General features: G+C 41.3%; 1 protein-coding gene across 1 annotated transcript in view; it reads left to right on the forward strand.

Moving 5' to 3' along the window:
* The window catches only part of ZNRF2 (zinc and ring finger 2), a 94,302-nt gene that overhangs the window by 31,539 nt on the left and 34,908 nt on the right, over positions 1-27,855 (forward strand). The window contains exon 2 of the mRNA XM_056118356.1: positions 20,441-20,536. Coding sequence (XP_055974331.1) covers positions 20,441-20,536 — 96 coding nt within the window. The remainder of the gene's footprint in view (positions 1-20,440; positions 20,537-27,855) is intronic.

Below are 27,855 nucleotides of genomic sequence, written 5' to 3' on the forward strand. Positions count from 1 at the left end.
GGCAAACTCCCTACCCGCTGTACTGTCACCCCAGCCCTTTCATAGTTACTTTTATTCTCCCTTCTTTCACTTTGAATTAGTTCATGGCATGAGGAAATGCAGGTTTATTTATAAAAGTGAAAAATACAACTAAGATGTCACAAATATACTAATTCTGAAATCTTTTGAAAATGTCTTGCATACTGTGTCATATGTGGGCCGAGGGTTTTTCCCCTTACAATCTTGATTTTTATTGTTAGATAAAAGAGTTTTTATTTTTGGCATAGTATTGAATATAGTGAGAGGGAGGAAATGAAGTTGTGGGTGAGAATATATTATTTTTTTATTTTTCTGTTCTTCCTGTTTACTCTTTAACAGTTCTGTCATTGAGTACCTCTGAGCCTCCTACCTGCTCTGTAACCCTTCCTACCTGGGTCTTGTCTTGTCTTTGTTCTAAGTAACTATTCTCAGGGAACACTTTTACTAAGAATTTAATTCAGTGTGATTGAATGAGAATATTAGATTCTAATGTTCAGTAAGGTTGAGTGATATAAGATTATCTTCTTGGAAGCAAAAGTGAACATGAATTTTTTTATGATTTTTATTAACAAGAATATAATGTACAAATTGTTCCCTGCTTTTTATTTTGTTAATGGCCAACTTTATATATAAAGTTTATGGAAAGTTTATATATAAAATTTAAATATAAAGTTTATGGAAACTTTATATTCTGATTATTTATTAGAAGAATCTGATTCAATATATTAACTTCTTCCTTAAGATTCTGTGGATGAGTGGAACTTTAAAATAATATGTATGTTTTCCCTTAAACATAACCAGAAAGACCTATCCTCTGTTAAATAACTATTCCAGATTTACATTAAGGAAGTGACAAATCTCAGCATTTTTTTTCTCTGTGGTTTCTATCTTACCTCCAGCTTGTTAGAAAATACACCTTCTTCATAGTATTTTGTTGCCTTTGATTTAGGTTTCATTCTGATATTGGCAGTGTAGTAAAATCCTCATGTTATCTGCCACTGTCACTGTCCTCCCGTTGTTCATCGATTTGCTCAAGCAGGCACCGGTAACATCCCACAACAAATTGTGAGACTTGTTGTTACTGTTTTTGGCATATTGAATACTTCACGGGGAGCTTGCCAGGCTTTGCCGTGCGGGTGAGATACTCTCGGTGGCTTGCCGGGCTCTCCGAGGGGGGCGGAGGAATCGAACCCGGGTCGGCCATGTTGGCCACATGCAAGGCAAATGCCTTACATGCTGTGCTATCGCTCCAGCCCATGTTATCTGTATATATGTGTATTTTTATGTACTGGGGCAGAAGACATGGCATGGGGGTAGGGAGGGAAAGGAAAGAGAGAAATGTACTGAACCATACTGTCACAATGTCACTTACTTAGAATTGCCATTGTTAATCTGAGCACTGAGGAGAGCATTGTGGAGAGAACACACTCTCTCTTCAAATATGGGCAAAATGTGGCTACATTAGAGAGATAGACATAGTTGTTTCCTTACTCAAGGAGTATTTATGGAATGTCTGCTTTGCTTGGTAAATGTCTTGATGTGAAACAAAATGAAGATGTACTTTAAAATTATTCCTAATGTTTTTGAACCCAGCAGAGTATCTTGACTATTGTATGTTATTGGAAAGCCCTAAAGAGGTTTAGTGTAGACTGTAACTAAGTGTAATAAAGTCTGGGTACAGAGGTAAAGAGCAGTGATTCATGTTTTTCATTCATGTTTTAAAGAAACTTAATAGCTTCTAGAAAAGTCAGCTGAACCTTTAGTTCATTGATTTTTGCAATAGCTCCAACATGCTAAGACAACAAATAAATTATAATAAAATAGTGTGCATATTTTACCAAACAAACCTAAAATGAAACTGGTGATACACAATTATATATGCCTGATGGACTGGACCCAAGTTGATACTTTGTTTCTAGGACTTTGTCCAGGCTTCCTGCTATTTCCTGCCTTTGAAAGGAATCAGAAATGAACATGCTTAGCAGCAAACTGTTGGGGACATTGAGCTTATGTGAGATTGTTAGCTGTGGCCCATACAGATTTTTCAGTGTCTTGCTTTAAAGTCACTTTAAGTCAGTGGGAGCAAAATAGTTATTAGCTGTAGCAGTTAGAGTGTACTGTAATATTATTCTAAGTGCTATGGTTATTTAAATTTAATTTCTCTTTGACTTCTGTGTTAATCTAGAGCCATGGCAGAATGAGCATATGGCTTATATGCTAATAGGATCTCTTATGCTAATTATGTTTTTTCACATCCAAGATCATTTCTTGAATGAGAGGCTGTGACTCAAGGTACATTTCTCTGTTGGGTGTTTTGTCTAGTGCATGTATTCTCAGAACAAATGCCGTTACTCGATCTCTGCCCACTGAGAATTACAGCGCAGAGGCTATCATGCTATTTGTGAAATGAAACAAAGTGACTCTGCTGCTGAAACTCACATTTATTTCCTAAGGTGCCTTAGAATTGATGTGTTTGGAGTGATTGAATCACCCGCCTCTTTCACACATTGAAAACCGAATGCTCAAGGTGACAGGATCTTTGGGAGCTGATGTGCTGATGAGGATGGGCCCTCTTGGCTTGGCCCCAGGGAGCTCTATAAGTCCCTTCTGCAGTGCTGCGGAGAACAGGTGTCTTTGACTCGGAAGGGGCCCTCCCCTGACCACTCTAGAGATCAAGGTATCCCTAGAACTGTGAGAAATAAATGTGCTATTTGAAACTATTTCTGGTGGTTTTTGTTAAAGCAACTTGAATGGACACAGACACACATACTTGGTCAATTTTCTGCAGTTGAGTCTTGCACAAGCAGGACATTTGTTTTATCAACCTTGAGCCATACCCCTCCTCCCACGGATGCTGAGCTGGCCTGCATCCCCTGCTGGGGAATAAGTTTGCTCTTCGACTATTTTGAAAAACTGACTGCTTCTTCTGTTCCCCTTTTCACCGGCTTAAGAAAAGGATTTAAACTGTACCTTACATGCCATTAGTATGTAAGATAGATAGGTTTCTTAATTGATTCAAAGAGAAAAAAACTGAGGATTTCCCCAAGCCATGCTAAGGGGTCCTGAAACCACTCCCAGGACAACTGGCTGACCAGGTTAGGCGGTCGGTATGTGACCTGGTAATGTGATATACCTCTGGTCCAGTGGTGCTCGGGCTATCACAACTAACCTGCCAACCGGTTTTTGAGGGCCTCCAGCACTACACCAGCAATGCTGCAGGTGAGGGATATGCTGTGTGAAAGGTATATAATATAGAAATTGCACAAACTACAGTGGCAGACAGAGCATTCTGTCAGCTGAAGACTGGTAAGATATTTTGTAGTTGACTATCAAATTTGTAGGTCATGTGTATTCAAAATAATATACAAAAAAGATTTTTCAGTTGCTTGTCTGCAGATTGGTCTGACCTATAGGGGTCCAAGAAACAGTACAGAGATTAAGGCAGGGATTTCAGTGAACAGCTGGTTCAATACGCAGCACCACGTGCTTCACCCAAGCAGCTTCAAGCACTTCTGGGGTGGACCAAGAAATCCCTGGCATCCAGGGCTCATTGGCAGTGAATTATCAGTTGGGCCCCCCTGGGCTCCTGAACACCACGTGGGAGTCCCTCCCAAACCCCCAAATAAAAATCTGAAAAGATTTAGGTCAGTTTGAACCCTGAGCATCAAACTCAGTGACCCCCACCCCCCCGCTACCACACCCCAAAGAAAAAGGATTGAAAACTTTTGATCTACTGCAGTGGTTACCCACTGCTAGTCACAGGTTGCCAGTGCAAAAAAGGTTGAAAATCACTAGTGTAGACAATGAAAAAGCCCAACTCGAAGATAATAAATGAAGCTAATGGGATATATATGTTGTTTTTTGGTGGGAGCAGGGGCTGGGGGAGACAAAGTTGATGGGAAATTGGCTTGGTAGACAGCAATAAAATAGTAATAGAAATGAAAGGGTATCTTCACAGTGTTTTGAGATTGTGAACATGCCACAGACAAACACGTATGTGTGTTCTTATATTTGTGACTACAGCAGCTGCAGAAGCTTTCAGTAGGGGAGAGGCATGTTACGCCAGCGCTTAATCTCTCTGGGTTTCTAAATAGTTTAGCCAATAGGGGAAGTTCTTTTGTTAAGTTACTGGAGGTTTGATCTCAGGATAGGTTTTGATTGCTTGCCTTGCCTAGTATATGTTCTTAATCCTAGCCATTCCTTTTGTAGAATTTTGCCTCTTATTTCATAAAGAATATGACCTCTTGAATGTAAACAAGCTTCAGGTAGATCTGCTATAATTGGTTTTTTGCTTATAATACTTTTGTGAATGAGGCATTGGAAATTGTTGATTTAATTGGTTTAAATGCTTGTAAGAGAACTGCATCATGGACAAAGAGCCCTAGGTGGGGGTCCTACTCTAGACTTTTTAATAATGACCTTTGGCAAGAATTTCTTGGGGAGAGGCCTCCTAGTGGGTGCTCAAGGGGGCCTGGAAGCCGTTCCTGATGATTCTCAGCCAACTGGGCCAGAGGTGTTAGCCAGTGTTAGTGGGTGATGTGGTTCTGCTTGAAAACAGTGGTTCTGGTGGCTCATCCAGAACGCCCATCCAGTGTGGGGGAAGTGGGGATGGATGGAGAGAGGGAGGAAAATCATGCAGTGACAGAAATCTAACTTGGGTCCTTGTCTCTACAGACAAGGCATTGTGCCTCTCACTCCTGAGCTGTCCCCAGTCCCCTTGGCAAAATTTTATTTGCTGGATTTTTTTTTTTAAATCTACGAAGGGGCTGGAGCAATAGCACAAGCACTTGTCAGAGAGCCTGGCAAGCTACCGAGAGTATCTCTCCCGCATGGCAAAGCCTGGCAAGCTCCCTGTGAGGCATTCAATATGCCAAACACAGTAACAACAAAGTCTCAAAATGGAGACATTACTGGGCCTGCTGGAGCAAATCGATGAGCAACGGGAAAACAGTGTAATCTACAAAAGAAGGTTAGTGTAGATGCTCCTTCAGGGCCTGTTCACATTTTCATAAAGTCGCCTCTGATGGTGTAGGAATGATTGCAATGAACATGGCAAAGTCTCCTTTGAACAACAGTGGGGGGAGGCATTATTAGGTGTGCTTAGTACCAAGAACTGAAAAAAGTCTGACCCTGTATTTTCTAAAATCATGAAACAAAACAGGGAAAAGAAACCTTCATGACATATGCAAAGACCACTTGTGGAGTATTTTATAAATCATTTATATTTAATTTGAAAAAGCACTTTAGATAACCTTTCACTCTTTCCACTGTGTGCTATGTGTAATAATAGGTATACTAATGAATTGTTACTACAAAAATAAATCACATCATTTTCTCTTAAAATTCATTCATTTTGCTCTTCATTTTTATCAGTTAAAAGATCTATAAAATAGAGTAATAATTACTACAAATAGGTAGATAAGGAAGAGAATTACTTTTCCCAAATGGATTTAAATATGACCCCAACATAAATGGGTCTTTTCATGAATATCTGTTCTGCAGACTGATAATACAGTATATTCTCACTTGACTTTATCCAGAGGTTCTTGGAACCTGTCTTGGAGAGAAACCATGTATAACGAAGTAAGTTTTCTCATAGGCTACTTGAAATGAATGAGTTAAGTTCTTATGATGTATTTTTGATTATAAAATATTACCAAACTTAGGAATAGGACCCTAAATGGTTGTGATTTAGTATAAAAGAGTAATTTATAGCCATTCATTCCATTCCTAATTTGCTTCTTCCTAGGACCAAGGTACTGGGTAGCTGGGACCTCTCTTGCCTACTAAGGGCCCAGAACGAGACCAGCCCCGGACAGGACACTCTTCTGTTGCAGGGTGTACTCACACACCACCCACACGCAGACGGGGACAAGCTCGACGTGCCAGTGAACCAGCTGCACATCTTTGGGTGGGAGGAAACTGGAGTAGCAGGCCAGAACCCACACGGACGTGGGGAGAGTGTGCAGATTCCCCACGGGCACTTGCCTGGCCAAGCATTGGTTTTTCACCTCATCGTCGATACAACAGAACATTGAACAAATGACATGATTATGCTGTTAGAACATGGATGTTTTGTAAATTCATTAAAGATTGCTTTTGCTGGTGTCTATAATTAGATATTTAGACTTCTGATTTGGTAATGTGCTTGTTGAGCAAGGCTATTTGTTACTATGTTGTTGGAACATTTGCTCTCTTGTTATTTGAATTTTGGGGAGACTTTTTGTCCTTTATATTTGACTGCCATCTATAAATAGGATAGTTGGCACTTAGATGTTTTCCCCTTCAGCTTCTTGAGCATCCCGTATAGCAGGTATGTCACCTGTAATAAAAAGCATTGTGGTTAGGAGCTGGGTACTGTACAGCTGATGCTGCCTGTGGTTATTTGGGCAAATATTGGTTTGCATTTTCTGGAGAAATTTTTCATAGATAATCTGACGTTTGCTAAATTTTGAATAGTTCCTAGAGGCAGAGGAGATGTCTGCCCTCATTGTGGGCGTTCCGACCGTTTGCATACATTAGATGCTTTGCTTGTGGAAGTTGGTTTACTTATGTTGTTTTTATCAACATGTTTTTATAACCCTTTTTGCTGACTCATTGGAACAGTTTTGCCTTTCTTCTTTGTGGGGGAGGAAAGTTGGTACCACACACCTGGTGGTGATCTGGGAACCATATGCGGTGCTGAGGACTGAACCAGGGCCAGCTGTGCAGGGCAAGGGCCTTGATCCCTGTACTCTTTCCTGCTTACCATCAACAGTGTACCTTCATTTTTTTATTTTATTTTATTTTATTTTTTTGCTTTTTGGGTCACACCCGGCTATGCACAGGGGTTACTCCTGGCTCTGCACTCAGGAATTACTCCTGGTGGTGCTCAGGGGACCATATGGGATGCTGGGAATCGAACCCGGGTCGGCCGCGTGCAAGGCAAACGCCCCAGTTGCTGTGCTATCGCTCCAGCCCCAACAGTTTACCTTTAAACAGCGCTGCAGGAAAAGCTGCATTTCAGCCTCATAAACAGTGCTTAAGACTTTATTAATCGCAGTTAAAATTACTAATGACTAGAATTCTCTCATCTACCTTTAATTGTGGCACTCTTGCCTCTAATGGACTCAGGTTAACTCAATCATTCATTCATGCTTGCATTTAGATACTTATTGAGTCTCGGGGCTGGAGAGATTGTATATAGCCCGCTCCAAAAAATAAGAAAAAGATACTTATTTAGTCTTAAGTCTAGCTGAACGTTGGGAAAATGCAGTTCAATAGAGTGTATAGAGAATATAAGTTTCTGCACCACCGATAACTTTGGGAAGAAAAACTTACATAGAAGACATGTGATTCATATAATCAGTCTTAGCAATAAGATGAATCTGGTAGGACAGGAACAGACATTTTGCTTTTGAGTTCTCTTAAAAGGTTTCATAGAAGACTCAGGACATGGCTTCCCTGGTAGAAAGAGGAAGACCCTGGATTCAAGCCTTAGGTCTGCATGGACCCAGGTGTGCCCCTGGATATGTGTGTGTATGGGGGGGGTCTTTCAAAGGTCTTATTGATATGTACTAGAGATGATGGAAAGCCTAGTGTAGAGGGAATGGTGAAGGCCTGTGGGTGGCATTATTGCAGGTAATCAAGAACCAGGATGCTGTGGTAGAAAGTGTGATTGCCTAAGAATTGGAAGAGCTGAGTTTTGTCACTTAGGACTCCTTTTCATTTATAATGGTATTCTCTTTAAATGAGCAGTTTTGTCAAGAGTCTTCAGGCTCCTTTTGTTTACTGTTTTGAAGCTCCATTAACTAAATACAGGAAATTCATACTACTGGAGGAGTTTGTTGTAATGCGTGGAGTTAACCTGCTGTCGAAATCTCCTGGAAACCGATTGGCTTTATCTGTTCCTTTGTTTGTCATATTCAATGCTGATACACGTATGGTATATTTAAACCTATTCCTTCTGGAAATTAAATTCATCAATTAGATAATTTAGATCAATTAGATCAGAAGGAATAGAGCTTCATTTAAAACAGCATTTAGAAAAATAGTTTTGACTTTGGAGAAGCTGGAAGTGCCAGCATTGGGCACATAACCTGTGGGGTTAATATAGCTGGTTATTTGAAAGGTAACAATGCAAGCCTTAAAATGTGGCGTCTGTTTTATGTCTATATCCGGTGTGGGTTATCGTCTTGTTCCTTTTCAGCAGCGGTAGTGGTTGAAGAGAATAGCTCACTTCTCCAGAGTCAGCCCTTTTTTGGGCTCTGTCTATCTAGCTATCAGAGTCTTCACAACTAAGCACACGAATTTAAATGGCTTGTTTGTAGTTGTAAATGGCATTTGGTATGAAAATCTCTTAATCAGGCCTCTTGCTTTCACCTGCCCAACAGATTCTGACTGTGGGAGCATTCCCCCCTCTCCCTTCAAAAACAGGAAAAAGCTTACCTTATTTTTCTTATCTGTTGACACATTTACCAGAGCAATCTCCTTCTGCTTGAGGTAGAGGGAAACAAGTGTACAGAGTGGGACTGGAGTGCTAGAGATGTAAAATAGAATCCTTTTAATGGAAAAGAACAAGGGATCAGTATGCACTGAGTCTGATACTTTCTTACTACATAAAGTAACTGATGCAACAGGTAACTCTCAATTGTTACAGGAAGCATTCCTTAAGTCTATGAAAAGCTATATTTCATTATTAAAAATAATACATTGTTAATTTTAGCTATACTAGTTTTTTTTAAGAACTTAGAATACCTGAAGTGCTGGAGCGATAGCACAGCGAGTTGGGTGTTTGCCTTGCACGTGGCCAACCCTGCCAACATGGGTTTGATTCCTCCGCCTCTCTCGGAGAGCCCGGCAAGCTCCCGGGAGTATCTCACCCAAACGGCAAAGCCTGGCAAGCTACCTGTGACATATTCGATATGCCAAACACAGTAACAACAAGTCTCACAATGGAGACATTACTGGGCCCGCTCGAGCAAATCGATGAACAACGGGAGGACAGTGCAGAATACATGAATTGTTGAAAGAAATTTAAAGGGACAATCCAATAAATAACATGCACTGTTGCACTGCAGTCTTATAAATAACGTGGCTATTTTTCAGTCACTTCATATATATTATTAATAATCTTCAGTACTCATCAGATTACCAGTATGTAGGTGATAAAGTCATCAGCGTTTTACAAGGAATAAATCACACTTGTAGGACTTAAATGCTTTTTCTAGTTCCCAGAGATCTTTTCAAATTTAAAAATATTTTTTATATCACTAAAACTAATAAGAAAGATAGACACCTATACAAGTAAATACAGAGTCGAATTATTTATCAGCCTCTCCATTCCTGAATTCTTTATTCTGATTTATCTCCAGCTTGGATCTTGAGTAACATTGACTATTCTGAGGACATGATTTTTTTTTAGTCTCACTTTTTCTCATTAAAAATTTAAGGGGATATTATCTACCACCATCATCTCCATGTGTTCGAATAATACAATCATTTTGAAACCAGTGAGATACACTCCACAACTCAGCCATCCTCACCACTCCGTTATAGGTGCCTTAATTTTTATGTAATTGTTCATTAGGATTTAAGATGCTTTTTAAAAATAATTCCCTTCAATAATTTTTAGTGTTTCATTAGAGGGGAGGGGTCTGGGTGTTCCCCCTAGGCAGTGCTTAGAACCCTGGTGGTGGTTGTCAGACCCAGCTTGACTTTGTGGGCTAACACTTCAGTGCTATGTGTCTCTGACTTAGCAGTGCTGGAAGCCACTCAGCCCACACCTTCCAGAATTTGGGGTGGGGTGGGGGGGAGTGGGGTGGGTCCGGTCCCATGTGGTACCCAGGGTCCAACTTGCATTGCAAAGCATGTGATGTTCTGCTCTTTGTTTATTAACGTACAATTGACATAAAACATACTAGTTTCAGGGATGCAGCATGAGAATTTAATATTTGTACATTATTGTTAAGTGATAGCAGTAAGTTTGGTTAACAGTTGTAACTGTGCATTATTATAAAATGTGAGAACCTGTAAAATTGATTCTCAGCATCTTTCAAATATGCCGTAGGGTATTATCATCTTTAGTTCCCGTGTTGTTTATTACATCCTCAGGATTTATACCTTTTGACTCCCTTCACACGTTTGACTCCTGACCCACAACTGGAGCAATGCCAGTCTGTTTTCTGTATCTCAGGCTTAACTAAGAGCAAACAAAGAGCAGAACAGCACGTGCTTTGCAGTGGAAGTTGGACCCTGAGTACCACGTGGGACCCACCCCACTCTTGGATTTTTTTTTTGAGATAAACCAGTAAGCCTTTTGCTTTTCATAAGTTTTTTTTTCAAATTACTGTCATCTCTGGTTTTTCAAATGCCAGCTTTTTTATATCAGTAATGCTATCACTATTGCTATTTCTGATTCCTATGTGGTTTCTATTTCTGTTACACTTAATTTACTTGCTGAACTGTGGACACCTCTTTGTCTAATTTAACTGCTTTTTTTTTAAATAGATGTTTTTGTCTTTATAGTAGATCACAATATTTGGGTCTTACTGAATTCTTTCTTATTATTTATAAAAGATTGAAGCCACTTATAACAGGACCAGCTATGAAAGTTAAGAAAAGTGGTAAATGAATCTGAGGCAGCCAACAGCTTCATTTGTTAAAATGTTGTAGGAAAAAACTTTTTCATGAGTAACATATCCTATACTCTGTAGTTATTTATTTCTTAATTTTAAAAAATATACCAATGTATTTATATATTTTGGAAAGACAAAATACTTGTAGTTCTACAGTAAAAATCCTTATGTTCTTGCTTAAGTTTTCCCAAATTGCCAGTTTTTCTTTTTCTGAGAATTATTTGTAACACCTGTGTCTGTAAGTAGTATTTACTCTCATACTTATAAATGTTATGTTTTTAGTCCTGATTTTTAAATGTTGAATGAGACCAGTTGTAATTACTGGTTTTGGCATATCGAATACACAACGGATAGCTTGCCAGGCTCTTCCGTGCGGGCAGAATACTCTCGGTAGCTTGCCAGTCTTTCCAAAAGGGATAGAGGCTTTTGGGGGGGCGACCTCTAATTGCCCTCGTAGGTGTTACCATATTTGAACCCTATCATATATGGTACAGCAATTCCGGGAGATGGGTATTTAGTGTCTTATGATGTGTCGCGGCCGCGCGGGTCCGGAAAGCGTCCTGGAGTGTGGTGGCGGCTGGGTAATGGAGGTAGTGTCGGTAGTGGAGGTCTGCCAGTGGGGTATTTATCTGGTCCCGGTAGGGGTAGGGTGGGTCTTCTGTGTGCAATCTGATCCGTGGGTCTCTAGTGGTTGGTAGGAGCAGACAGGGCAGGGTAGGGTGGGGCTCCTGATTAGAATCCCTTTGTCACCTGTGGTTGGTGGGAGCAAGCAGAGTATCTCTCTCCCTGGGTCCGTTGAGCCTGGAGTCCAAGGTCTCAGAGAGTTACACTTATCTTGTTCTGTGGGTCTCCAGTCGTGCGTGAGTCTCGGTCGAAGCTGCCGCGCAGGTCCGGAAAGCGTCCTGGAGTGTGGCGGCAGCTGGGTAGTAGAGGTAGAGAGGGGTTCGGCAGAGTGATAACATTTCACCGAAACTCTTCAGTGCCACCCTCAAGAACATCATGCGACGACTGGAATGGGAAGGAATGGGAGTGAAGATAGATGGTTGGCAACTACACCACCTCCGCTTTGCTGATGACATTGTTTTAATAACACCAAACATCAGCCAAGCAGCACAAATGCTGGCCGACTTTGACCGTGAGTGTGGAAAGGTAGGACTACAGCTGAATCTTACGAAGACAATGTTTATGAGAAACAGCCTCGTTCCTGATGCCCCATTCGCTCTCAATGGAACGACCATCTCTGAATGCAACAGCTATGTGTACCTAGGTCGAGAAGTCAACATGACAAATGACCTGGCACCCGAGCTGCGCAGGAGGAAGAGAGCGGCTTGGAACGCCTTCAAGAACATCGAAGAAATAGCTAAGAGGACAAAGAACCTCCGGCTCCGGGCACATCTCTTTGATTCCACTGTTCTTCCTGCATTAACATATGCCTCAGAGACCTGGGCCCTACGCAAACAGGATGAGAACGCTATTCGGGTCTCCCAAAGAGGAATTGAAAGAGCTATGCTTGGAATATCACGTTTCACTCAAATGAGAGAAAGAATCCGGAGTTCCGACATCCGTCGATGATCAAGAATCAGGGACGCTGTCTCGTTTGCCAAGGTGTCAAAAATCAGATGGACTGGTCACGTAATGAGATTTAGAGACGACAAGACCGCGAGGCCGCCCACCTACCAGATGGTCAGACTTCTTCATCAAGATCATGAACAATCGGTTTGAGGCTCTTCATGTTCCCAGAGGGAACAGATGCCATTGGGCTACACTAGCACGCGACAGGGACAAATGGAGACGTTACTGGCGCCCACTTGAGCAAATCGACGACCAACGGGAAGTTAAGTGTGATTAAGTGATTTAAATGTTGTCTTTAACTGCCCATCATGGAAGACAAATAGATACTTATCTGCCATCTCTGTTTTATTCTTTCTCTCTTTTTTCATCTCAGGGCACACTCGATGATGTTTGGGGCGGGGGGTCATTCCTTCTCTGTGGAGCATGGCAGGAACCAAGCCAGGGATTTAAAAACAGTAACAACAAGTTTCACAATGGAGAAGTTACTGGTGCCTGCTTGAGCAAATCGATGAACAACGGGAGGACAGTACTACAGTGCTATTATTTATAGTCTCATGGTTGTGGTCTAGGTTTCTTTTGTATACATTTATTTATTTATTTATTTATTTATTTTTTTTTTTACTTTACCTTTTGTTTAATATTTTTTTTTCTTTTTTTATTAGTGAAACACCATGAGGTACAGTTATAGGCTTATAAATTTTGTGCTTGGGTTTCAGTTATACAATGATCAAGTGCCCATCCCTCCACCAGTGCCCGTCATCCATCACCACGGGTCCCAGCATCTTTTGTATACATTTAACTCATAGTTAATAATTACCTACTTTTGCTTAATTTCTGTTCCTTCTAAACCTGCTAAAAGAATTATAAAACTGTTCAAATGCAATATTATCTCCACATGATTAACTCCATCAAGAAATCTTACTAGTTTGCTCCCTTTCCTGTTCTGTTCTGTTTTGTTTTGTCTCCTTCCCTCCTCCCTTTCTCTCTTCCCCAACCTCTCTCTCTCTCCACCCCACTTCCTTCCTGCCTCCACCTTCCTAGACTAAGAGCATCTAAATCTGCTCATTATCCAAGGGCTTTCCTTCATTTTTCTCCTGTGAAAGATCATTTGTCATTCATGTGGATATGTTTAGTTTGAGCATAGAGTCAAAGTAAAATTTTCATTCATAACTTTTTATTGCTTCATGAGTCTTGTTCAGTGTTGCTGTTGAGGTTGCTATTCTGATTCTGAAAAATACTTGAAGTTTCTCCAAAAATACTGACTGCAATAAGGAATGAGGTTTAAGGTATGGGAAGCTGTTCCAGATATTTTACATGGATTTTCATGAATTTTTTTAAGAACTTTTATATTTGATTCTCCCTAGTGCTTTGTTATTTCATAGTAATAATTTGTTTTACTAGGTACATTGTTTTGGTTCTGTGTACTTAGGAATCTTAGTTTGGGAAACCATGTCTTTGATAGTTACTTCCTCATTTCTCAATTCTCTCTCTAGTTGGTTAGAAGTATGCCAACTGGATTGGTCTTCAGATTTTATTGTTTATTCTCTAATTTGACTTTCTTTTGAATTTGAAATAGTTAAGGATTAATGGTTAAGGATTCAGGCTTCTGTCAGAATATTTATTTAACATGAATTAGCATTGTATTATCTTATACAGACCCATAAAACATCCATAAAATAAGCTGATATTAATACCTAAATCAAAAGATGAAGAGATAAATGAGTTAATACATCCAAAAATCTTAGTTTTTTGGTTCATATCATCCAAAAATCTTAGTTTATTGGTTCATAGTAAATAGTGATACCATTTTTAGAACATGGCATTACTATTACGTTAGCTAACATTGAAGCTATTTATTTGAAATCTTCATTTCTATCAAATGTTAAATTTTCAAGTGTTTTTGCTTGTTTCTCTATTCCTTCTTTATAAAAGCTACTTGTTTGTTTCATAGATGCTTTTAGGATTGAAATATTGGAAAGTTGATGAAATTTAAAGACAGCTTTCAGTATAGACATATACTAAATAGAGAGACATGCTAAAACAAAATTAAAAGGATTAAAGCAAAAATCGTATCATTGGGAAGGGTTGGGAAGGGTCTGTAGTGTTGAAGTTTTCTTCTGTTTCCTGCACTGACCACTGTATTTGTTCTGCTTTTAATTTGTTCCTGTGTACAGCTGTCAGAGGCTTTTTCTGAGTTTCATGTTAGACTCAAGTTGTACGTGGTAGAAAAATGTTTCATGTATTCTGATATGTATCATGTTCTCTGGGAGTTGTATCAGCAGTCACAGATATCAGTATGCCAGTTGATAGTAAGATATACCATTTGGTTAAGGTGATCTCAGCTAGGTTTCTTTTATTTTAAAGTACTTTAAAATTTTTGTTACATTGGATTGGTACTTTCAGAATGGGTCACTGTCAGTGTCCTCCCGTTGTCATCGATTTTCTCAAGCGGGCCCAGTAACGTCTCCATTTTGAGACTTGTTGTTACTATGTTTGGCATATTGAATGGGTAGCTTGTCAGGCTTTACCATGTGGGCAAGATACTCTCAGTAGCTTGCCGGGCTCTCCGAGAGAGGGCGGAGGAATCGAACCCAGCTGAGCCTAGCTAGCTGCGCTCAAGGCAAATGCCCTACCGCTGTGCCGGGTTCTATTCCTTTGCCCCTCTCGCAGAGCCTGGCAAGCTACCGAGAGTATCTCACCCATGCGGCAAAGCCTGCCAAGCTACCCATGACGTATTCAGAATGGGTAGTTATCAATGTATGCTTTTGCATTCCTTAGAAATGAGGGGCCTGAAAGTTAGTCTGGGCTTAGGGTGCATGGTTCATGTGACCGATCCCTTGCTCAATCCTTGGCATCACTTGGAGCATTGCAGGTTGCAGTCCTGGAAGCCCTCTCAGCATCATTAGCTGTGGCCCCCAAGTATCTCAAGGGTGGCCTGGGGGACTCCCAGCACCACAAGACCGGAGTAGTGCCTCATCCTCAGGTCCTGGCATCACATTGAACCTTTGGCCCAGGTGGCCAAGAATTGCAAGGAAGGTCCCAGGGACCACTGGAGCACAATTTAGGAGGTCTCCAAACCAAAAAAAGGATAGAAGAACCCACTTGAAACCTAAAACATTTAAATATCTTACATTATTACTTTGATTTTTGGCATCTCTAAATTTGGCCAGGTGAATCCTTTTCAAAGGGCTGCCGTGGCTGTATGGCTTACAGCAGGTCTTCAGCACTTTCTTACAGATAAAAAGTGAGGTGTGTTCGGCTCACCTTACACTTTTTATGCCTCAAGACCTAAGAGTTGGTTTTTCTTTTTGCTGCTGACAATAGTACTGCTTTTAAGTTCTTGCATTAGGGGTGGGGGCAGAGAATAGGAGAAAAAGAGGTGTATTTTGCATTTTGTTTCATTTTTCAAAAGTTAGCAGCTCGAGGACTCCTGGCATGTATGAAGTCCCACAAGTTTGCTCTCTACCACAGGAAGCACCTCAGGCACTGCAGTCTGTGATACTGATGTCGCCTGTGCATTCCTGGCGCAGCATCAGTCTGTCAGAGGCTTTACTGAAGGGACTACTTAGAGTACCTTATCATTGCATCTTTTACCACATTCTCTATATACATTACCACATATATGTAAACCTTACTTTGAAGTTCATTCTTCCTTTTGCAGATTCACACACAAACATGTATTCTTGTTATTTTTGTCATTCATTTATTGTTATTGCTGTATGTAGGGTAATTTACCAGACCTCACTGCTACCCCCACACCCAGTACCCTCCACCAGAGTCCTTATGATATTCAGATTCCAACTCTCCTTTCACTCCACCCCACCCCAACTCCATGGCTTCATAATCTCAGTTTTGCCATCTGGGACCAAGACTTTCTTATGATTTATTACCATTTTCTCACTTTGTTTTCTTTAAGCTACCAGTGTGTGAGATGTTCTGCCTTAATTTGCTTAGCATGATGCCCTTTGACAAACATATATTCTTACTCTTCTTATATACCATAGATAGCAGAACATAGGTGTTCTTTTCTTTATTTTGCATTCAATATAGTCTGATATCTTTCCATATGTGTTTATATAGATTGTCCTCATTTCCTTTTTATAGTTATTTGGTATTATACAGCTGCATCAGGGTATTTACTTACCTGTTCTCTTTTGTGTGGTCACTTAAATTATTTACAATTTTGTGCCATTTCATAGAATTCCATTGTAAACGACCATATGTGTGTGTTAATTTAAATATTCAGTTCCATGAATATGTTATTTTTTAATTCTTTTTTAATGTAGGAGTGGCTATTTATTCAGCCACTGATTATGAATATGTTATTTTAAATGTTCAATTCCATGACTAAGTAGGATTAGTTCGTTGGGTTCTGACGGGTTGTTTCATGCATTTGGCATTAGAACCTGTAGCTGCTATTGCCTTATTTTAACATTAAGGGTAGCTTGCTCACTTTCCTGGAAATTGATGTGCTTTGTGAATCCTGAGCTCATTTGGGTTGTCAGTTGAATTACTTAACCATGACCCCTCTCTGGTTGCCAGATTTTGAGCGGGAGTGGTCCTGAAGTGAGCATTCCAGGAGGCATAAATGGGAGCTATAAGGTATTTTATTTCTATCAGAAATCCTGGAACCATTTCTCTGTGTACCCTGATAAAGCAGGTTTTAAAACTGTTTCCAGTCCACAGGAGAAGCACCAGATCCTCTGAATGTGAGAACAGAGTGCAGTTGTCAGTTTATGTAGCTGGGGCCTTGCAGTTGACAGCAGCCATCTGTGTGGACTAATATATAGTTCCATAGCCTATGGAACTATAGTTTTCAGCCTATGCTGGTTCACAAGTTTTTTGCCAGACTGAAAAAAGTTGCTTTTTTTTTTTTTTTTTTTTACAGCCTGATACATGTCATACACCCTGGATCATGTAGCAGTACTATGATACTGGTTTAAAAATATTTTGTATTTCTACCATTGTGGTCCATGAAACATTTTCTCTATCGTCACTGATGTGCAGGTATGAGGTTGAAAACTATTACTATTATCAGCCTTTTAGCAACCAGTATTCATATTGCTTTCATGTGTAACTTGCTCTTCCTTTCTTCCTAAGATTCACAAACGTTATCCCACTAAAGCACCACTTGGAGTCCAGGATTTTGTTATCTAAGTCAATTCCAGCCATGGTGCAGATGCTCAGGCAGTTTCTCCAGGCAGCTCTCTCAGAGTTTTCCCTCTTTTCTTAAGGACCAGCGTTGAGATCTTTATTTCTCTGCATGCCTTTGAGTTACAGTCTAGTGTCCTTTTATTTCAGGAACATTCGGGCCTGAATTTGCCTTTCACAGAGTTCATTGAGCTCTTTTGGTTGTTTGTAATCTTGTGTTCATCCACTTAGGGACATTTCTAGTCATTATTTCCTCTGTTCCCTTTTCTTCTGGACCTCCACAGTGCATGTGTCAATCCACTCCTGGTGTCCCCTGCACTCCACAGGCTCTCTTCCCTTTTATTCTCTCTTTTGTTGTTGTTCCTCATGCTCAGTGATTGCCAGTCATCTAGTTCAACAGTTCTTTCTTTCATGTCTTCAGAGCAGTTTTTGAATCCCTCTAGTAAATTTTTCAGTTACCGAGCTCTTTAGGTCCAGAAGATCCTTTTGATTTCTAATAGGTTTTCTATTGAGGGTTTTTTAAAAAAATATATATATATCTATATTATCTTGACTTTCTTTGTACTTTATAGTTTTATTTTTGTTTTTGAACTAGGGCTTACTCCTGGCTCTGTGCTCAAGGACCACATCCAGTGAATTAGGGGAACCTTGGGGGAACTAAGAGCCCTGCGTAATCTTTTGATACTATAAGAAAGTCATTTTAAGGTTTCCGACTACCATATCTGCCACCAGACCCATTTAAGTGACAGTTTGTGTTGATTTCCTTTTCTACCTCACCCCTTCCTCTTTGAATGGGTTGTACTGTGTCTTTGTTTGCTTACAGTTTTTTTTCACTTGTTGAAAATAGGACATCATATCTAGTAATGTTTAACTCTAGAGATCATAGTCTTCCTTTTCCTGGGGTTTGCAGTGTTGGTTTTACTTGGGTAGGTGTTGGAGGCCTGACTGTGCCAAGTACCAGCCTGAGGTACCAGCTTCGAGTCAGTCGCCATCTAGTTGTCAGTGTATAATGCCATTGTTTTGAATTTCTGGTGATTTAAAGTCTGAACCAGAAAAAGAGACTATTGAAGCACTCAAGTCCTTTGTATGGCCTTAAAGTCATTTCCACCAGTCTGAGGAATACAAACAACAGTTGCCTTTATCCTTGAGCCTCCTAAAACAGAAGTAGCAGTAAGTGCCCAAAGTCTGAGTGTGACTGTAGTTCAAGGCGAGGATCCTGTTTGCTCCCCTGTCTCCTGCATACCGGGTGTGTGCTGTGCCAGGAGCCGTCACCGCTGCCTGCCTCGTGACCCTCTCCACTGAGATCTGAAGTAGGCTGAGGTTGGAGGCCCGTCCTGTCCAGCTCGTTTCGTCCTTGGAAGTGGGAATTTTAGAAGACTCCAGGGTTATTATAAACAGTTACCACCTCAGATTCCTGCATTGTAAATTTGGGTTAGGTGAGAAACACGTTTCTGGTGCTTCCTACTCTGCCCTCTTCTCTGAGTTCTTGATCCAGTCATGTTGGGAATATATCCGTTCAGAGTGAGTTCCTAGATGGGGGATGACTGCACAGGTAAGACACTGCCAGAGTACTTCCATAGTAGTGGTACAGTGTGTACTCCAGCATAATTTTCTCAGTCTCACCAGTAATCTCTTGTCAAGCTTTGGAACAGTTTGAGATGCATAATTATGTCTTAATACGGAGATTAATGTAGAGCCTAGAGAAGTACATACTCAGAACTGCCTGGAGATCTGCTTAAATGCACGGCCATTTATTTCTCTCCTAAGCCCCGTTAAATGGTTGTGATGGAAAACTTCCGAGGAGTACACTTTTGACATCAGTCTTCATTTGATTGAAGGTCATTTGCATATCTGTTTTTCTTTCATTGAGGTATTTGTGTAAAACTTTTACCCATTTTAGTAGTGGGCCTTGGTTTTCTTCTTGAATAATTAAAGCAGTTTAGGGGATGTCGGGAGGAGGTAGAGGGACAGTGAGGAACAGCATGGGTGCGGGACCCCTTGGTGAGAGGCAGGGGAGAGCCGAATGTGTGGCATATTTTTCCTTTGGCATATCAGTTTATTTGTATTGAATTTAAAATTGGGATGGTGGAGGCTCCCAAGCCAGTGATCCGTGGCCACTCGGGGGGGGGGGGGGGGGGTCAGTTCCATGCCAGGCGAGGGTAATTCGATGCAGTGCTGCCTCAGGCCATGTGGCCCTATGGAGCAGCACGAGAGGAGGGCCAGGCCAGTGCTTTGGGAATGGAGCTCATGCATGCCTGATCCCTCCACTTCATCCACTTTGGGTTTGGTTTGGCCTGGGGTCCACACCCGGCAAAGCTCAGGGTTTCCTGCCTCTGCAGTCAGTGATCACCCCTGGTGGGGCTCGGGCGGGAGGTATGGGGGTTGGGGGTCCTGTGGTGTGGGGCATCGGACCTGGGCCAGCCACTGCAAGGCGAGTGCCTTATCTGCTGTACGTTTTTCCAGCTCTCATCCAGTTATTTTTTAAAGTACTTAAAGCAAATTGAATATTGTGGGAATCTAGCAAATAATTCAAACTGAAAAATAAGTCCTGTTTGTTGATGAAGTCTTGCGTTATGACTTTAATTGCACTGGGTTCCAGAAAGAACTGGAAGTCAGGAGTTAAGAGTCAAAAAAAAAATTAAGAGTCAAGCCTTCTCTTTCTTCATCAGACAAAATTTTAAGTGGTTGATGTGGTAGAATGGTTTTTAAGGTCCTGTCTCGCTATAAAACCTCATGATTCAAATTATACTGTACCCGTCCAGGAAAACTAATTTCCACAGAGATGATAACAGCATGCCACATCATAAATAATATAAAAGAATTGGAAACAAGAGAATGATTGGACCCATACATGAAGGACATAGGAACTTTGTAATGAACCAAACTCCTAATTTAGACTGATTTGAAAATAAGATGGTCTCTATAAACCGATTTAAATTGCGTATCATTGTTGTAAACTTCTTTCCAAATTAAGTTGTAATAAGTAGTATGTTCCTGGAAGTATAATGTGCTTTTGGTCTTTAAGCCTTTTCAGAAATATAGTTGGATATTTGGAATAGCTCAATTTTCTTTTTCTTTTTTAGGATTTAAGTGTCCTGTTTGCTCTAAATTTGTACCCTCAGATGAAATGGACTTGCATCTTGTGATGTGCTTAACAAAGCCAAGAATAACCTATAATGGTAAGTATGTACTTGAATATTTTAGCATTACTATAGATTTTATGACTTTCATGTTTGAAGTTAAATTTTGAAAGACCCTTTTGGACATCTGTGTGCCCTGAAATTGATATTTTAGTTAGGTCTGATGTTTTGATTGTGCTATTCTTTTCTGACCCAAATTCTCATTCTCAGGTATTCAAAATCCTATGAGAAATTTTCTATATTGTTTTTGTTCATTTTGAGATAAATTTGAGGGAAAATAATTTCTTTTAAAATAATAGAATGGGAGTGGAAGGATTTTTTTTCTAAAACTTCATAAATAGAAAAAATGTCTAAAAGCTGATGAAAATTTCCAGGTTTTTCTAATGTAAATTCTGGCCTAAAAAAGGGTAAGTTAAAGACTAATAAACAGTGATGGCAATTGAATTTTTTTTTTTCAAAAAATGCCTTTTGAGCACCTGGTAAGTCTTGTGGTCTGCATCTTGGCCTGCTGCATTGAAACAATGCAGCCCACAGCCAAATAGTCACTGATTGCTGGTTCAGATCAGTTGATTAATTAAAGGTTGATTCTGTTACCAGCCTCTTGTTAACACTGTAGCATTTCTCCTTAGCTAACAGAAAAGGTGAGGTGTAGAATTTTAAATGGAAACAAACAGAATAGTACCATTTTAGCTTTTTTGCAAATAAATTTAGGGATCTTTCTCAAGTAAAGGTAAGACTTCAGACACTTCCATTCTTTTTCCCCCTTCAATTAAAGAACTGTGATTTACAAAGTTGATAGTTGAGACTTAGAAATAAAATATTTCAGCACCATTGCCACCACCAATGTCACTTTTTATCCTTTTGGTTTTGGGACCACATCTGGCAGTGCTCCGGGGTCACTCCTGGCAGTGTCAGGGTACCTTGGATTGTGTGGGAGATTGTGAGAGTCAGCCACGGCCATGGCAAGCCCGTGCGCCAGCTCATCTCTCGGCCCCCACCCCCCACCCCCCCATTCATCTTCTCATGAGTACGTAGAAGGTTTTAGTGCTGTTGGCTAGAAATGTGTCCGTTGATGGTGCTCAGATCACTCTATCCCTTATGGAGCTGAATTGGGTGTTGTTGCCTAATCTGGAAGAAAGTCATTTCTTTTATTTCTTATAGAAAGCATTCTCATTTGGATTCCAGGTTTGAGGCTAAAAATGATTGGGTTTCTGTCATACCCTATTTTCTTCCCCTCCCCTTTGTAGGGGAGGAAAATTTCTTGTTTCTCCTCGAGTTTCGTTGGTTTGTCTAATATTTTAAATGATACAAAACAGATTAAGAGGAGAAACATTTGCTTTCCTAGTGAAGAAGCCCACACAGACACAGTGCCTTCCCGACAGCCAGGCAGTGGTGTTAATAAGTTTACCTAAGCTAGGGTAAGGGAAGAGGCGAGGGGTCTGGGGTCCCAAAGGGGAAGAAAACGTTTATAGCAAGGTATTTGATAGGCAGGTGTTTACCATACCTCATAGACAATTGGACACACAGACCTTGGAGAATTCCCTTATTCTCTCTCTTGAAGAGCTAACAGTCTCCACAGTGAACTCTGAAACTGAAACTGGCTCACTAGTATCCAGATTCTTGTTGGCAGCCCAGGAAGATGTGAAGAGTCACACTAAGTCTGCTGGGTCCTATGTGAAGTGGGGAGAGAAGTGGCACGGAGAGTAGTTTCTCCCACTCCCCTCTCTACCCACTTCTCTCCCTGCAGGAAGTGTGTGTGGTGAGTTTGGGCTGACAGTCTTCTCTCCACACCTGACCTCTGCAGACCTTGGGGCTCACCAGCTCCACTAGGCAAAGTTAACTAATTTAATTTAATTAATTAATTAATTTAATTTAAGATAAATCCCCTTAAATCTTAGACCTCTATCCTTGAATTTCAAAAGCCAGGTATATTTCCTTTGAATGGATATTTGCTCACAGACTTAGTATTCTTAACATTTTCTTGTTCCATATATGTGTGCGTGTATATATATATATGTATATGTATATATGTATGCACACATATATATAATATTTGTGTATATTTGACAGTTTTTGTTTTCTGTTGTAACTGCTCAAATTGTAAGGGTTTTCTATTAAATCAATTATTTGGAATCTAAAGAACCAATATTGAACCTTCTTAGAGATACTGTCATGGTCCTCCCGTTATTCATCGATTTGCTCGAGCGGGCCCAGTAACATCTCCATCGTGAGACTTGATGTTACTGTGTTTGGCATATTGAATACGTCACGGGGAGCTTGCCAGGCTTTGCCGTGCGGGTGAGACACTCTCGGTAGCTTGCCGGGCTCCCCGAGAGGGGCAGAGGAATCGAACTCCGGTTGGCCATATTGGCCGCTTGCAAGGCAAACACCTTACCTGCTGTGCTATCGTTCCAGCCCAGAGATACTGTGAACTGAAGATTTGTGTTTTAAATATTTTCCTGTATTTGGAAGTTAGTACGCATGCCAAAAAATAAACTTGCAACTTGAAGTAGGTAAGACTTGAATAGTTTTGGTTTGTTTAGTATATATTAGCTTAACTATGTGTTTAACTGTACTCACATAAGAAGCAAAATAGCTTCTTAGTAAGAACAGTGTAGTTTTTTATTTTACATTAAAAAACTTGGACAGGGTTAGAGATATTAGTGTCCCAGTGCACTCAAGAGCAACCGCAGAGGACCAGAGATGAGATGCCTGAATTCAGTAGAAACTTTGAGAAAAGGAGGGGGAGGGTAGGTGTCTCCTGAAGTAGGGTGTCCAGGAAAGGCGTTGTATATTCTCTTAACTAGGGGGGTGAGTGACTCTCTGTACTGAGTATGACACTGGAACATCAGCTGCAGGGGTCTCGCTGGTGAGACTGTGGGAGCCAGGTGTGGGTAGAGCACTGGGTCTTTGGCAGGGAGGGGACTCGGCTACCCCCATCCCAACTGGGCTCCAGGGTTGTTGGCCTGGTGGTGGCCCAGGCCTTCCTGGGATAACTCATCTGCCAGCATCTCTCTGGGATCAGTCCTGTGACTCAGCCGTTTCTCTGGCCAGAAAAGAATGTTTGAAAGAATTATCTTCAGTGTATCATGGGTGCCTAACCTGGGCCTATTCCCGTGACTTTCTGTGTCATTTTTCTTTGGGTGTTTTTCTCTAATCTCACCATGCCTGTAGCCCTCTTGGTCCTATATCTCTATATTGATAGTACAGGTGATAGTAAAGTGCCTGCCCTGCTCTCCGCCGACTTGGGTCCAATCTTAGGCACCACATGTAGTTGCCCCATGCACTGCCAGAAGTGATCCCTGAGCACAGAATTAGGAGTACACCCTGTCATCACCAGATGTGGCCTCCAAACCACACAGTTTTATAAATATATAAATAAAGCGTAGACAGTTGACCAACTATGGGCAGAGGGGAAAGGAAGAACTTTGATTGTACTGACTTAGGTTGCAGAAAATTGTGAGTTGATGTGATGCGCCCTCATCAAAGCTATGAGAATTTGAGAACTCCCTGTTTCAGAGACAAGCCTTTTGGAATGGAAAAAAAAAGGCCTTTGCCCTTCTGAATTACTGGCTGAGACCTTGTAATAAAAGACATTTTAGTCAGAGAAAACCAAATGTTTGTAGATATGTGTTTTCTCCAAGTACAAGGGAGGTAGCTGGAAAAATAAGCAGGCCCCCACCTGGTTTAGAATGCAGGCGCAAATGCTGGAGACCAAACAAAGAAGGGGCAAGGGAGTCAGGCCTGGGAAGGGTACCAGGAAAACTGAGGAACAAGGGCTTTGTTACGCAGGTATGTTATTAAGTTGTGCCTTCTTTGACAAATAGATTTTGTTTGGGTTTGATTTGGGGGCCACACCCAGTTTGATTTGTGGCCTGCAGCCAGTGCAGACTTTCTCCTGGCTCTGTGCTCAAGGATCACTCCTGGCAGTGCTTGGGAGACCACATGGGGTGCTGGGGATTGGACGCGGAAGCAAGCTCCTGACCTGCTTGCTCTGACATATCTTCCTAGTATGGAAATAATATGCAGATTAAATAAATATTAATCTCCTTATAAATGGAGATTACTTTGCAACTGTTTTCCTGAGGAAGGGATAAAAAAAACTTCTGCTTTATAAATTCTGCCTGTGGAGAGGAAGGATTCTTCTCTGGCTAGTGGGTCATGAGATTAACAGCTATCTAGACCTGAGAGAGCTCAGTGGACTGAGCACATGCTTGGCCTGAGAAGACTTGACACCTATCCCCAGCACTGCGTGGCTCCCTGAGCACCTCTGACCAACCTCCCAGTCCAGACTGGATGTGACTGAACCCCTCACTGCCCCCTCACCCCCCACCCTCTGAAAGAAATAACAATCAGACATCAGGGTGAGAGGGGAAATCTTTAATGATGTAGAAATGGGGTATTCCAAAGCCAGTGGAACAAAAGGGGTGGTCTTCCCAAGGAGTGACATGGGATACCCTGAGTTTCAAGGGAGAGGAGGGACTTGTGCTGTGGAATCATGCTGGCATCAGAGATCAGCTTCTCTGAAGAACATTTCTGGAAAAAAAAACTTGATTCCTGGTAACACCCCCTGATTTTATTCTCCACGGTGGTTTCTAAGGAAGTGGTAAAGGTTTCTTCTTAGCCTTTAGGGCCTCTGTTCAGCTCAGAATAATCTACGTGGTGAGGTTACACAACATGGGGAGGTTTTCTAAGTATCTTAGGGAGGCATATTCTTTGTTGCTGCTTCTCAACAACCACTTAGAGTAATCTTGGGGGTGGGGGAGGAGCCCAGTGGCTAAGAGTGCCTGCCTTGCAAGCATCGCACCCCAAGCTCTATCCCTGGGCCCCAAATGTTGTCCCAGCAGATCTGCTGCCTGGACCCTTGCACCACGATGTTTTCACAGCCTGTGAATGTACACACCGTGGCCAGGAAGTGTGACCTCAGAGAACACAGAGCACCAGAACCACAGAGTGTGCCGGCATCATAGATGACCCCCACTACCCAGTCATTACGCCCACAAAGCCACAAATGGTGGGGCTAGAGCGATAGCACAGCAAGTAAGGCGTTTGCCTTGCACCCAGCCAACCGTGGTTCAATTCCCAGCATCCCATGTGGTCCCCTGAGCACCGCCAGGACTGATTCCTGAGTGCAGAGCCAGGAGTAACCCCTGAGCATTTCCGGGTGTAACCCAAAAAAACAAAAAACAAAACAAAAAGCTACAAATGGAAAGAGGAGGGAGAAGAATTAATTTTAATGGAAAATGACCAGGGTTGGAGTACAGGTTTGCAAACCTGGGCATCTAGGTTTGATCCCCAGAACTGCATAGTCCCTGAGCATCTCTGAGAAGGACCCTAGAGCCTGGAGTACCCCTGGAGGTACTTATCAGGTATAGCCTATGAATGAACGAAGAACAAAGCAGGGCCAAAAAGAGAGTACAACTGGTAAGGAGCTTGCTTAGCACACAGCTGAGAAGGATTTGATCCCTGACACCACATAGCACCCCCCCCCCAAGTGGCACTGATTGTCGCCCCAGACCCAAAGCAAACAGATCCTTCTGCCAAAGAGCCAAATTTGCATTTTCCGCTATCTCGTCTATCACGAGTTACGAAATCTGTGGAAGTTCCCACCTCTTATGACATATAATCAATATAGTTAGAACAAAGTGAGTTAGAGAATCTCTGAAACAGAATCTCTTTGGTTATTTAAACCCTTTACAGCTTCAAATTTGAATTCCTAAAAATTCATTCATATGAGAGATTGGGAATCAAACAAGACAGATTTATTGAGCATAGTGCTTATTCCTTAAAATAATAGATCTGTGGCCTCTCCGTGTCTGTATCATGTATTGCAAACCATAATTCCCCGAAGTAGAAAATAAAAAGGCAAGTACCTGCCATAGAGGCGGGGGATGGGAGGGATACTGAGGATTTTGTTGGTGGCAAATGTACGCTGGTGGAGGAATGAGTGTTGGAACATTGTGACTGAAACTCAGTCGTGAAAGCTTTGTAACTGTATCCCACAGTGATTCAATTAAAAAACGAAATTAAAAAATTTAAATATGAAAAAATAGTAAAGGTAAAGGCCCTCCCGTTGATCGTCGATTTGCTCGAGCGGGCCCAGTAACGTCTCCATTGGAGACTTTGTTGTTACTGTGTCTGGCATATCCAATACTCTCAGTAGCTTGCCGGGCTCTCCGAGAGGGGCGGAGGAATCGAACTCGGGTCGGCCATGTTGGCCGCTTCTAAGGCAAACGCCCTACCGCTGTGCTATCGCTCCAGCCCGAAAAAATAGTAGATATAAAATTTTTAAATTTGCTAAGTGTATATTAATTAAATTTTCTATAACTGTTCAGTGACAGTGACAGTTCAAAGCTACCAGAATACTTTTAACTTGTTTTTGTACCTGGTATGTTTACAAAGTCCAAAATAGGATGAATTCTAGGAAGTTGGTTATAAGTTGGTGATTGGGAATTTTGAATTTATGCTCACAGAGATGGTATTCTGAATGTAGGTTTGATTTCCGAACTAGCCCATAACTTTCTACTTTCGTCAGTTCATCCTCTTGCTCTCTCTCTGTTCCCTACTATGTTTCTTGCCTCTGGGCTTAAACCAGAGACTCAGCAAAGGGCTCAGGTGGGGGCCTAACCCAGTCTGGCAAGGCATGACTTAGGGCATAGGTCTCCAAACTTACTTTCATTCCCCCAGTTACACCCCAGCTCCCAGTGAGCCCTTCCCCATAGTTCCTGGAACCCCATCCCCACTAGAGCATATCCTGGGAGCTAATGCAAGATGTAACGGGTTAACTGTCTGGTAGGAGCTCCTTTGGCAAGATGGAAAAATTATGAATTCAAAATAAATGTTCAGCTGTATAAACTGTTTTTAAATCGGGGGCTGCTTTTTCCCCCCCGGGTTTTTTTTTCTTTCATGTGTTTCATTCTTTAATCTATTAAGCTGAAAGTTCAGGAGACAATTAAAAAAGCCAAACTAGGGGCTGGAGTGATAGTGCACCAACCTGAATTCAATCCCCAGCATCCCAGATGGTTCCCTGAGCCCTGCCAGTAATTCCTGAGTGCAGAGCCAGAAGTAACCCCTGAGCATTGCTGAATGTGGCACAAAAACAAAAACAACAAAAAAGCCAAACTAGGCATACGCAGTTCAGATTCAGGTAGAAAATTTAGAATGTGCCAAGGAGTGATTTGTTTTGTTTTTTATGGGAGAAAGAGGAAGATGAGAAAAATGGGTCAAGATTTGATTAGTGTGAAAAGGCTTGAATTACTCTTGTTCATCCATGATTGGTTGGTTACTAATATATTAGAAAGGATTGGAAAGGTAGCTGACAGATTCTGTCTTTAGGCTGAGTCCTTAATTATCAGTTC

The sequence above is a fragment of the Sorex fumeus genome, unplaced genomic scaffold, assembly GCF_029834395.1.
Source record: "Sorex fumeus unplaced genomic scaffold, SorFum_2.1 ptg000037l, whole genome shotgun sequence".
Taxonomy (NCBI): Eukaryota; Metazoa; Chordata; class Mammalia; order Eulipotyphla; family Soricidae; genus Sorex; species Sorex fumeus.